At 43.1% G+C, this 13,604-nt stretch overlaps 1 protein-coding gene across 1 annotated transcript; it reads left to right on the forward strand.

Annotated features, from left to right (window-relative positions):
• Window positions 1–1,020: 1,020 nt before the first annotated feature.
• LOC308313875 (eosinophil peroxidase-like) lies at window positions 1,021–7,872 on the forward strand (the record flags this gene model as incomplete). The annotated part of the gene is made up of 15 exons (XM_080761202.1): window positions 1,021–1,073; window positions 1,964–2,051; window positions 2,183–2,367; window positions 2,462–2,594; window positions 2,898–3,027; window positions 3,149–3,355; window positions 3,524–3,830; window positions 5,274–5,333; window positions 5,724–5,884; window positions 5,973–6,231; window positions 6,334–6,504; window positions 6,639–6,876; window positions 7,004–7,200; window positions 7,299–7,380; window positions 7,539–7,872. The coding sequence occupies exons 1-15, from the start codon at window positions 1,052–1,054 to the stop codon at window positions 7,870–7,872; spliced, it is 2,574 nt and encodes an 857-aa protein (XP_080617328.1). The 5' UTR covers window positions 1,021–1,051.
• Window positions 7,873–13,604: the final 5,732 nt, after the last annotated feature.

Genomic DNA, 13,604 nt, shown 5'->3' on the forward strand with positions numbered 1-13,604 from the left:
TACATGGTGTGTATATGTATGACTAGCTCTCAGTGATGACGTAAGAGATATGGTCAACTGTGTAGTCTGGTCCCAGCAGACCAGGCACAGATTTACAAATTACAAATCACATTACAACTACATACAGAGTATGTAGTTGTAATTTGATTAGCAGTATACTGTGGTTACTTGGTTCCAAAAAGTGACAGCCAAGTTTTTTTCAACCGTAGGTCTGTGCCTGGTTTGCTGGGACCAGTTACCACATTACGTCATCGTTGAGAACTGGGACCAGAGTACATGGTGTGTATACGTATGTAACTGGTCCCAGCAAACCAGGCACAGACTTACGGTTGAAAAAAACTTGGCTGTCACTTTGAAGAGACCAAGCAAAATGATTACTTGCGCGCTCTGCTTGCGCAAGTAATAATAATAATACTGAGAAATGAAATGAACACTTGAGCAAACACTATACAAACAAACCCCAAATGGATACGAGCTCTCTTCAGGCTGTACCTTGTTCAAACAAGGGCCTGTATAGCTCTCCCTCAGGGATGTTACCTGTGTCATGACTCATGGCCAACATCTAACTCACTAGCCTGTCCCTGCAGCCTCCTTTATATAGGAGTGGATCCTACCACTGGGCAGTGGTAGGATCGCAGTGGTAGGATTCGTTCAAGTATAAATCAGAACGAAAACTCCATGACAATTACTCAAAGCATAATAATAAGGAGGAACACCCCTCTCCTCAACAGTACTTGGCACCTTCCCCCCCTTCTTAAAGTGCCAGCTCTGGAGAGGCCATACACACTGAGGTTGCAATAAACACAGGTTACATAGTGTGTGTTTCATTTTGGTCTCTCTTGAATTAAATTAAATTAATGAGAGATAATTTAACTGAAAGTATAAAAAGGGACCTCTCGGGCTCAGTATTTTACTGTTCTGGTTTATTTTCATATTCACTTATCTTGAGTTAATTTGATAGTAGTCCAGGCAGTCTGTATATTAATGTGACAGAATCCTCATTTTTGCAGTGATGACTGGATTTCTGTTCTTGCTGGCTGCTGGTCTGGTTATGCTGAGCCAGGTGAATGCTGGTGAGTGCTATCTGTTGGTATATTTTAATTTATATAGAGGAGTTTTAGGAAACAAATCCTTTGTTTCATAATTTTTTTGTGTTAAGGAAATATGTTAAGCGCTTGTTTAATAGAATCTTACCTGCGCAGGTAAGACACCCAAAGAAGAGGCCGACGCCCTAGGGAGGGAGGGACGCTATTAAACAAGCACTCCCCCTCACGTCTTGTTTTACGGCACGTTGCAAAAATCAAAATGGCGGCGCGATATTGTCACTCTTGGAATATTTTGGACAGAAAGTAGCTCTACGGGGGATTTTTATGAAAAACAAGCTCGGCAGATTGAAAGAGGATAATTCAAGCTTGGACTGCAGCTGCAATGTTGGTGAGTTTAACGTCATTTAAGACAAGCAGATCACAAACCAAAAAAGATGAATAGGAAGTGGATGGAGGGTATTGCAACTCTAGATTCAGCCCATTGTAAAAAAAATGGTGCAAATTGCGGCTAACTCTATACATGAATGTTGAGTAGGCTACTGGTGCTGTTGTTGTTTTGTTCTGTATCTGTTGACTGTCCTTGAATGTGCAAACTTCAATACAAATACTTATACTAATAATAATAATAATTTTACAGTTTTAACCTTGCATCAAATCAATTATTAACCAATTATTGATTTGTATGACTATGATTTTTTTGTATTTGAGCTATTTTAGTATTTTCATAGTAAGATATTTTGAATAACAGCACTTACAAACATGGTACACAAGAGATAATTAAAAGTAATAACACACATTTTTGAACATCAATACAATAATGAACAACAATCATAAATAAAAACAATTAAAAATGTATTATGCTGCACAACTGACAACATAAAAATGGATAACTGAAATACTTTTTTTGTATCGCTCAGAACCAAGCTTGAGTAGGACTTTCATCGGAAATGCCGTGAAAGATGCCAAGTTCAAAGTGGATAATGACTACGAATACTCCAGGAGAGAGTGAGTGTATATACACCAACTTTTCAATACTGTGAAAGAATTGCTTCAAAGCATCCCCCATGACGACCCAGGCTCAGATGTTCTGTGTATACTGACGTCTCTTCTCTCACGCCACCCCCAATCCAACGCAGGGCGGTCGCCCGCGTCAGGAGGAACGCGGCTAACCCCTCAGACATCCTACGACTGCTGAAGCAGCCCGTTGGAGTTACCCGCACGGCGGTGCGTTCCGCTGACTACATGGATGCCAGCATCAGACTGATCCAGAAGAGGTCTCTGACATCTCACCACGTTCAAAAGCGCTCCATCAATGCCACAGGTTTGGTTCTGCTATATGCAGTTTGTATTTCTCATTACTGGGGAATTGGTAAATACTGTATATTATGACGAGTTGTTGCGCCTCTTGCTTTTAGATCTGATCTCTGAGGAGGACCTGATGTTCATTGCTGACCTAACGGGCTGCTCAGCCAGAGCTCGCCCCCCTTCTTGCCAAACCACTCCAAATCTGAACACCTTTCGAACTTACACCAGTGTCTGCAACAACAGGTGAGTGATAAGCAGCAATACAATCTGTAACGCCAGGGCACTACCGGGCGCGTTGCGTCGGGAATTTTAATGGTGACGGAGACGCGACGCAACGCGTGTAGTGGAGCCACCCTTTATTGATTAAAAAGGGAACATTTCTGTGACGGTGACGGAGACGCGACGCTGACACGCCCGGTGGAGCCCCGGTGTAACACTATCACTGACAACAATTTCAACAAATTACCTTTGCTGTTATGTCAAGATTTTCAAGAATGTATTGTATACACATAAAGTGACTATAATGTCTCGTTTCTCCTTTAAAAGGAATAACCCCCGCCAGGGCTCGTCCAATATACCCTTGACCCGCTGGCTACCTGCTGAGTACCAGGATGGCACCTCTCTGCCAAGAGGCTGGGACCCTGCACAAAAAATTAACGGGCGCCTTCTCCCCTTGGTATAATACAACACTGTACATTTATTTAGTTCAGTTTATAGTGGAACACCACTTGTATACTCTTTGGCGTTGGATTTTACTGTGTATTTATCACGTCGCTAACGTTCTTGCCTCTGCTCAGGTGAGGGAAGTGTCCAACAGTATACTGCGCACAGCCAATGAGGACGCGGAGAGTGACACTGTCTACACCCACCTGGTGACCGTCTTTGGCCAGTGGACTGACCATGACCTGAGCTTCACCCCTCACTCTCCTGTCATTCGTTCATTCAATGACGGCATCGACTGTCACCAGACCTGTGATCGCACAGAGCCTTGTTTCCCCATCTTGGTCAGTATCATATAGCATCACAGTGGTGACTGCACTGTGTGAATATGAATTTCACTTCTGGGTCCATTTTGCAGCACAGACACACACACACACACACACACACACTTTATAAATGCACATTATAGTACAAGACTCTGAGTCCTATACGTGTTATGTGTCATCCTGCAGATCCCCGAAACAGATCCCCGCTTTGGCAAAAACTCAAAAGACTGCATCCCCTTCTTCCGTTCATCTGCAGCCTGTGGCTCTGGAAACACAGGGCACTTCTTTGGTGGAAGCACTGTGCGTGAGCAGATGAACTCTCTCACAGCTTTCATTGACGTGGGCCAGGTTTATGGGGCAGATGATGTCAAAGCTCAAAGCCTCCGCAATCTCACGACTGACAAGGGCCTGATGAGGGTCAACACCCAGTTTGATGACAACGGCCGAGAGTTCTTGCCTTTCAGTAAAATGTCTGCCAACATGTGTGCCACACGTAGGGTTGCCACCTTTGAGATCTTGAAATAAGGAACACTTATACGACCACGCGGCGAAGCAGCGCCGTTATCGGGTTATCGACTAACTGGCCTTGGAAGGCCTCAGGATCCCCCAGGAGGAAGTTACTAATGTTGCTCTGGAGAGGGAAGTCTGGGGCTCTCTGGTGGAGCTGTTTCCCCTGTGACCCGACTACGGATAAGCGGTTGAATCAGGGACGGATTAACCCCCATGAGGGCTCCTGAGCCGGTAATGTGTTGGGGGGCCCCATAGCGTGCATGCGTGCACATTCTTTGTGTTTTTATGTTTTTATCATCTTTTTGACCTAAATTTAACAAAATGAATGGCCAATTCCAGGGCCTCAGACCCAGTACCATGCGGTCCAGTTTCCTCAAAGGGCCCCTAACAGCCAAGGACCCCTGGGGCCCGGTCACACTGGCCCAATAGCTAATTTGGCCCTGGGATGGATGATTTCACATACCATATTAGCCTTTGGGGTCACTTGGTGGTCACTGTGGTCAGTAAGAAAGGGGTATACTGCCCTGTATTTGTTATGAAGTAGCCTATTCTGTTTATAACAACATAAGAGTTCTGATTCTGAATCTGAATTCTTTAAATGGGCACAATATTTAATTCAATTGATTCATTTATATTAAATACATTATTTATATATTTTTAATTGTAATATTTATTAGACTTCATTAATAAACAATCCACCATAATAGTCTACTGAAATAGTTTGGCTATTATTCCCACATCAGCAGCCATTGGCTATTGCATGGGCAGGACAATAGACCAAATCGATCTCAGGGGCAGTTTCAGTCATGAAGAACTGTGACACTTCTTGTTGGGTGTTCTGTGATCATACTGTTGATCCCTGAAGCATGCTGTTTGCTATCAAACAGTTCCCCATGCGCCACAGAAAACATACGCCGACATACTTTGCAATTTGCTTTATATTAATCTCCCGTGACGCTGTCAAGCCAGGGGTTTGCCTCTTCCCTGCACTCACGTCTATATTTTTAAGGCGTTTTCTTTTTTGAGACGGTGGAGAATCTGCTGTTGTAGAACTTCTAGTACTAGACATTTTAAACAGCGTGGTGTGGCCGGCCGGCGAGACACGCACTGGATTCGGCACGTCGCCACAGCGCAATTGAGAGCAGAGCACACCGCACACAAGCAGATCAGCAGCCACGGGGAGGTTTTTGTTTATGCTCGTGGGAGGTCCTGCGTGACCAGAACAATCGTGCTGTCTTTAATATTTCCTGTTTTATTTTGTTCATTATTGTTAAATTCAGTGATGACGTTGTGTGACAGATCGCGCAGGGGGCATTTAGGAAAATACGGAACAAACCGCGTTCCGTATTGATTCAATACGGGACGCATCATTTAATGCTCAAATAAAGGACGAATCCGTATTTTACGGAACGGGTGGCAACCCTAGCCACACGACGGAGGATCACCAATGATAGCGATGCCGAGGAGGTGCCCTGTTTCGTTGCTGGTGAGTGACGACAGACACAAAAAAGTTATTTTTACTCTGTATATGACATGGGGAGGATTTTATTCTCTTCTTCCACTTTCTTGTTTTGTATTTTCAGTCTGTCACAAAAACCTCATTACAGTTTTCAGATAAAATTGTATGCCAATAAACCCAACCCTTATCTCCCCACGTCCTTGCCCCCTCGAACCCCACACTTCCATCCCACCCAGAAGCTCATGTTGTAGTCACCTGCAACCATTTCTGCAACGCACACATGCACTCCATGTCTAACTACTACAAAACAAACACTGATCAACTGCATTTAATTTGTTGTTCCATGTATCCTTTATTGTAAGTCAGGTGTCACAGCCACTTGTGTTTAGAGTATAACCTGCTCTCGCTGTCTCCTAGGTGATGAGCGTTCCAATGAAAACATCGGACTAACTACCATGCACACGCTGATGTTGCGTGAACACAACCGTCTAGCACGTGCCCTGGCCATCCTCAATCCCAAGTGGAGTGGAGAAAGACTTTACCAGGAAGCCCGTAAGATTATGGGAGGATACATGCAGGTAAGGAAGCAAACAATGGCATGAACATAAACAATCACCCCTTTATGGATGAAGTGGTAATTAAATATTTTAAACTCTCTTCAACCAGGTCGTCACCTTTAGGGACTACTTGTTACACATTGTTGGCCCAGACTTCGTCAGCAGGCAGCTCTCTAACTACCCTGGCTATAATGAAAGTGTGGACCCAAGCATCGCGAACGTATTCTCAACAGCTGCCTACCGATTCGCCCACTTGATGATTCAGCCCTTCGTATTCCGTCTCAATGAGACATACGAGGAGCATCCCGATTTCCCCAGCCCACTGCTCCACAGAGCATTTTTCACACCATGGAGAGCTGTCTTTGAAGGTATGAATAACATCATTGTAATACTATCTTTATATAACTTTAGGTACACTATCAAGTTATTTAATTAAAATAAATTGTGATGACATTTCTGGTGCTCTAAAGGTGGTTTGGACCCAATTCTGAGGGGACTGGTGGGTCGGAAGGCCAAACTGAACACGCAGGACCACATGATGGTTGATGAATTGAGGGAACGACTCTTTGAATTCTCCTCTCACTTGGCTCTTGACCTGGGCGCTCTCAACCTACAGAGAGGCAGAGATCATGGAATTCCGGGTATGGGCTTCTGTTTCAGTACCTTCCAAATTATATAATAGCTAGCCAGCATATCTGAACCATCGGGTCAAATTCATGACACTAGTGATTAAAGTATGTTAAAAAATGACCCACTGTCTGCTCTCTATATGTAGGCTACAACAAATGGCGCGGGTTTTGTGGACTATCACAGCCCCGAAATAGGAAACAGCTGGGCAGAGTATTGAGAAACAACAGGTTGGCCCATGCCCTTCTGGACTTATATGGCACTCCCGACAACATTGACGTGTGGATGGGTGGAGTCTCTGAGCCCTTTGTCCGCGGTGGCCGAACAGGGCCCCTGTTTGCCTGCATCATCGCTACACAGTTCCAGAGGATTCGTGAGGGAGACAGGTAAGAGGACTGTTTGAAATTACATTAACGGGCATGAAACACAGGTTTGCAGACATCGACTCTGCAGCCATATACTGTACATTCATAGCGGTTCTAAAAACACAACTTCATGACATGTCAATTTCAGACTGTGGTGGGAGAACCCAGGAGTTTTCACTCAAAACCAGAGAGATTCCCTGCGTAATACATCTCTTGCTCGCATCATCTGTGACAACACTGGCATCACTGAGGTCCCAAACAAACCCTTCCTGTACCGTCCCAGAGGGTCAGGTTACACCAACTGTACAGACATCCCTGCCTTCGACCTGAGTCCATGGCAAGAAGGTAGGCCAATGCATTTCTGACCTACCGTATTCGTCTTAAGCTTAATGCTTGTTTTTTGCAGAGATTCTGATTTCTATTCTTGTTTTCTGTAAATCAAGGTCCTAATGGCTTTCCTGAGGATACACTGGTTGGACCGGCTGGACCACAAGCTATACCCACTAACCATACCTCTGCCACCAGGTAGCGGTATGCTGCCCGGTAATCATTTTTATAGTTTTGCACAATAGGCTTTGATACAACTTTATACCTGCAATATCTAAAAAATGCCATAAATAGTGACTTTATGTTTGTGTGAATATTAATTAAATAACTATTCCTTTTGTCACCGCAGGACCCAGAGGAGCACCTGGCACAACAGGGCCCGCCGGTGGATCTGAATTAGTTGCTTTTTCTCTACGACTGGGCAATGACTTCCCCACAGCAGGCGTGCCTATCCCCTTCAAACAAGTCATCTACAATGCCCAGAGTGTCTACAACACCAATACGGGGCAGTTCACCTGTGTGATTCCAGGTGTATACGAATTTGATTTCCATTGCACCATCTCCGAGAACTCTGGAAATGTGGACCGTATGCTTAACAGAAATGTGGTGGTGCACTCCTTCACCACGGCAGCAGGGACTGGTCACTGGCTTGGTTTCTGCCAGTGGGGGCACTCTCCTCCAGCTCAGTGAAGGAGAAAAGGTCTATCTGCTCGCTAACCACAGTGCCAATGGCTTGACAGCTGACAGCTACTTCTCTGGCCACTTGCTTTAGATGTACGCTCTGAATTGTAATGAAACGCAACTATTATTCAGTGAGTGTAAAATGGATCCAAATTAATCCGTAAAGGTTAATTTGATTTGTCATATTGATTAAGAGTAAATGATTGTTATTGTTGCACTCAATGAACACTTACTCAGCTTATAGAAAGAAGTGAACAACACCTGTTTTGCCTCCTTTTTTGCATTAATTGCTAAGACATGACATTAATCATCTTAGGTTTCAACTGAAGTTTTTGGAATTCCTTTTTCATTTCTGCATCGTTGTCCTCAGTATTTATTATAATCATAACAGATAAATAAAAATACAATTTTAAAATAAAACCATGTATGCTGCATATCTCTGTCATTGTTTTTTCATTGTTTTGAAAACCACTAAGTGGTGGGAGACAGGGGGTTTGATGGCCAACAAATTATTATTACTTATTCATTTAAGCCACACGCCAGCAGAGGGCGGTGCATACATATTTTAGTAACCAGCAAGACCTGTTCTTTCAAACCAGATAAAATGGATAATATGATCGCCATACTCCACGAATGCATTACTGCCATCAAGAACTGGATGTCGAGCAATTTCTTACAACTGAATCCAGACAAAACGGAAGTCCTAATTGTTGCCCCAAGTAGGGTTGCTGAAGTCATTGCCGATCGCCTTGGGTCACTAAAACTGAACATAACATATCCACCAACCCCAGAAACCTTGGCATAATTTTAGATCAGTCCATGCTTTTGGACAAACACGTCAATTCTGTATCACGCACCTGCTTTTTTCACCTTCGTAACATTGCTTTTGTTGTTTCACACCCGGAGTTAGAAACTATTATTCATGCATTTGTGTCATCACGTCTTGATTATTGTAATTCTCTGTTTACCTGTCTGTCTAAAACCGCATTAGGTCGCCTACAACTGGTTCAGAATACAGCTGCTAGGTTGCTGACCAAGTCCAGGAGATCCTGTCATATAACACCCGTCCTTGCCTCCCTACACTGGCAAGACTAGTCATTGGGGGCGGCTGTGGCTCAGGAGGTAGAGCAGATCGTCCAATGATCCATGGGTCAGCGGTTCGAATCCCAGCTTCTCCTGTCTACATGTCGAAGTGTCCTTGGGCAAGACACTGAACCCCAAATTGCTCCCGATGTGCTGGTTGGTACCTTGCATGGCTTCCGCCGCAATTGGTGTATGAATGGGTGAATGTACTGCACAATCTATGTAAAGCGCCTTGGATAAAGGCGCTATATAAATGCACCATTTATTATAGTCATTACACACCGAGCCCTCCATGGCCAGGCACCTCCTTATCTCTCTGACCTGCTCCAGCTGTATACATGTGCCCAGCAGGTCACTGAGGTCGCATTCTCACCAGAGAGCTTTGCTGCGATTAAAACGAATCCTGCTGCGCATTTTCAGAAAGTGCGCTTCGTTTGGCAGGTGTGAAGGCTCTTTCGAATCCTAATGCGCAGCAAAGAACCGCATTTTATTCCGAGCAAAAACGGGGGTTTCGCTTCGCTTCCAATCGCGCTTGACTACGATTCGGTGCAGGTGTGAATGCAATCTGCAGCAAATAAAGGAAATGAAGCAAACAATGTGGCGGTGTGAGGAGCTGAACACAGTTGGAGACGGAGAAGGCATATTTTACGCAGCGCAAAGATGTCCCGTTACCGTGGATAGACGTGGTCAAATGAGGAGAGTGGAGACTGAAGCCCTGATCGAAATGAGGACGAGTACATTAATCAATTGCTTAAGAAAACACAAACACTGCAGTGCAGTGTAATAGTATTATAGCCTACAGAATATTCTGTCTGTGCGTGCCGTAAACATGGAGTGCTGTCACTGTGTGGGGACTAATGGGGAGTAGGAACTTTCATCTCGATAAACTTGTAAACATTTTGCGCTGCTGTCTGTTATATCAGTGCGCTCAGCGCTGTGCCTCCATGCCCAAAACGAACAGTGTGTGGCTGCGTGCTTATAGCGAGAGAGAGAGAGGGGGGGGGGCAGTCCCAGACGGCACGACACATATGCACATTATGAGTATAATTTTATCACCATAGATTTATCATTTCACTGTGTAGGCTAGTTTATGAATGAAACACATTGATAAAGGTCCCTCCCTGCTGCGTTTCCAATTGCTGCGGATCATGACAGTGTGAAGGCAAACCGTAGCCAATTAAATATGCAAGAATCCCATTTCTCCGCCCATACGCATTCGAGTCTACCGAAGTATTAGGTGAGAATGCGACCTGAGATCCTCATCACAGGCTTTGCTGGTTGTTCCTCAGGCGACCGAGCCTTTGCAGGTTTTGCCCCTAGGCTATATGGAATGAGCTTCCACTCCACCTAAGAACTGTGGACTCTGTGGACATATATCAAAGGACTGTCAAAAACTCACCTTTTTAAACAGGCCTTTACATAGCCGGCCTGCATGGTTAAATATTGATTGCTTTATTTTGTCTTACTTTATTAATGATTTAGTTCTTAATTTGTGTTATTGACTTGTTTTCATTTTATTGTTGTTAAAGCACTTTGTGACTGTGATTGTCTGTGAAAGGTGCTCCATAAATAAACTTTACTTACTTACTTACCTGGGACTAGACTCACATACTGTCTTTGGGTCACTTGTACAGGCCTATAGCCCTGCCTAGTGCCTATACATGACGCAGAAGCAGACTACTGTTCAATATGCAGGCTACTCTGTTTCTAGCATTAATTAACTGATGTTTCTGTGATATTCTGATCTAGAAGCAATCACAACGAGCAGTTTTACTCTTCTCAAAGTAAGTCCTTGCCCCATTTGTCGGTGCAATTATGTGACTTTTTTTTAAAAGAAGCCGTTATTTTTATCATTTTTGGTGCGACTGGCTTTGCGTTTGTGTCCCGACAGAAACCACTGAGAGCCACCGGTTTGGGGCGGGAACCCCTTTTGGTGTTTTAAACATTATGTTGTAATGTAGCTATTGAAAAATAGCAGCTCTACAAACTCATAGCGTGAAAATGTTTATTTCAGAAAACTGGAGGATTTAGAAGATTTTCTTTTTTTAATTTCGAGGTCAGGCCTAAATGGATTAATGCATCAATGTCCCTCGCTCGCTCGTAATTGAGGCGCAACACCAGGAAGCAATCAACGGGACGGCACACACCTGCTTGGTTCACAAACAAGTCTAGTCCGTGATCACTCAACTCACAAAAAAAAAAAAATAGAATTGCATTTGCCGCCTTGCTACATTCATTTAGTTAACATTCTTTCTGAAGTCTGGGAGCTATTGATTTTCCTATATATCTACACAGGGTTTTTTTTTAACTCTACTTGCTGCTAAAGCGCTATAAAACAATTCATGGAAGCTATCTAGGCTCTTTGGTTTGAATAGATGGAGTTGACATCAGTATTATCCCATTCTCGGCGGGAACCCCTTTTTGGTGTTTCAAGCATTATGTTAAACTTTAGCTATTGAAAAATAGCAGATCTAAAAGCTCATCATAGCGTGGCACGAGTGCTGCGCCATGAGCTTGTAGATCTGCCATTTTTGAGAAATCTTGAAAATGTGGCACAAATCATTAGAAGACTTTTTTTTATTTTAATTTTGACATCAGGCCTAAATGGGTTATGGCAGTTTTGAACCGATTTGATCCAGACATTGAGAATTTACACTGACCAAGAAGGGAAGGGCTCAGTAAAAAAACTAGGAACAGCTTGGCAAAAAAAAAAGAAAGGAAATTGGATTAGTTCCCCCTGTTCCATGTGTGCTGTAATCTTCCTGACTGAAATTAAAATACAAACATTGCCCCTTTCGTTTACGATCACGAGGCTATTGCTATACCATAACCCAGACATCATTTCGACCGAGTTTTGCCCCGAGTGTCTCTCGAGATATTATTTCAAATGTAAATATGTCAGTTTGTGATAGACCCTCCCCGTCAACAGCCATTCCAGACCTAAATCGACAGAATCCCGACTGAACCCAATATATTGTATTTGTCGGGACGAATTCTTCAATTTAACCCATTTCGGTGTTAGCGTCATGTTATGCTTTAGCTATTGAAAAATAGCAGATCTACGAGCTCATAGCGCGCTACGAGCTTGAAGGTCTGCAATTTTTTTATTTAAATCGAAGAACCACTGACATAGAAAGATAGCTTTTTTTAGAAAACCGTCAGGATGTGTAGAAGACATTTTTTAGAATCTGATCTCAGGTCAAAATGGGTTAAAATGTAGATAGTATTGATACGATGCGGCTTCTGAAAAAATAATCCAGTAACAGCTTTTCAATCCAGACATTGTGAAACTTCTCTCCCCTCTCCCGCGAATAGGATTTGTTTCAACACAAACAAAACGTTGTATATAGGCTATTATGCAAAGTATACAGATTTCAAAACGTGGCAAATCACTGAGAAAAACCAAGAGGCTTAAAAAGCATTTCCCAGAGGAATTTATCATTTTCTGCAAAGTTGCACCCTACAAATATTGCAAGGTTTTTTTTAAAAGGCTTTACACATTTCTGCACATTTACGTTATGCTTCACGTTTGGTCACAATAGAAAAATCAAACTCTAGAGAGACTGATTTACAGTATCCAGCATAGTTTTTAGATTTCTCCCCACATAGTTTAGAATATATACAGATTGGATAACGTGGAGAAAGGAAAAAAAAAAAAAAAAAAAAAACACACACATTTTTGCACTCATTCCCTAGCGTTATGCTTTGCATCATAGTTCCTAGAGACAAACTGGAATGGGACTCGATCAAAGAATGTTATTCACTTTCAGGAATCATTGTTTCAGCGGTGAAGCTGAAATTGTATCAACCCGTTGTCCGCCAGCCTATACATCCCTGCATATAAAAAAAAAAAAAAATCACGTTTAAAACTCTTTGCTCTGTTCACTGAGAAACACACGGAACATACCTCAAATTAAAAAAAAGGGACTATTAAATATACAATATATATCTCATAGTTGACTTAAAACTCTTGACTCGGGGGATATGAAAATGGACAACACGTAAAAGTAGGGAAATAATGGTTTGCGACGTAAAAAGAAAACCCGACATGCTGACAAAAGTGGCACCTGTCTCTGACACAACAACCCATGTGTGAGACAAGTGTGTGTGGGGGAGGGGGGACTGTGTGTTCAAGGAATTGGGGGAGAATACATAAGCAATTACTTCTGAAAAAAAAAACTAATTTTGAAATAAATCCAAAAAAAAATAAAAGTAAATTTGTATAGTATATACAGCATATATACATACAGTATATGTACACGTCATCTCTCCACACCACTTTGGAAAATAGTCCGATTATATAAAATATCAATTTAAGGCCTCTTATACAAAAAAAATAGCCTTATAGGCCACCTTTTTACGAGGCAACGGTCTGCATAGAGAGAAAACCCGCAGAGAGTCCCGTAGCGTTTTCTTCTCACTTTTTATTCAGCGCTCCACGCCGGAGGAGACTTCGACGGTGCAGGTTCCAACATGCCGTATAGTGTGCATGCGTTGGCCGGGTGGCTAGGTGGCGCTGACGCGGCCGCCAGTTAAGTGCACTTCCGCTCTACATCCCATCACACGGGCAAAGGACGGGAAGCGAAGACCGTATACGGTGGACTCCATGTTGCTATATAGCCTGGAAGGCGAGAAACATGCGCAGTTGAGACCAAGGA

Source organism: Protomyctophum bolini (genome assembly GCF_963924005.1).
Source record: "Protomyctophum bolini genome assembly, chromosome: 4".
Taxonomy (NCBI): domain Eukaryota; kingdom Metazoa; phylum Chordata; class Actinopteri; order Myctophiformes; family Myctophidae; genus Protomyctophum; species Protomyctophum bolini.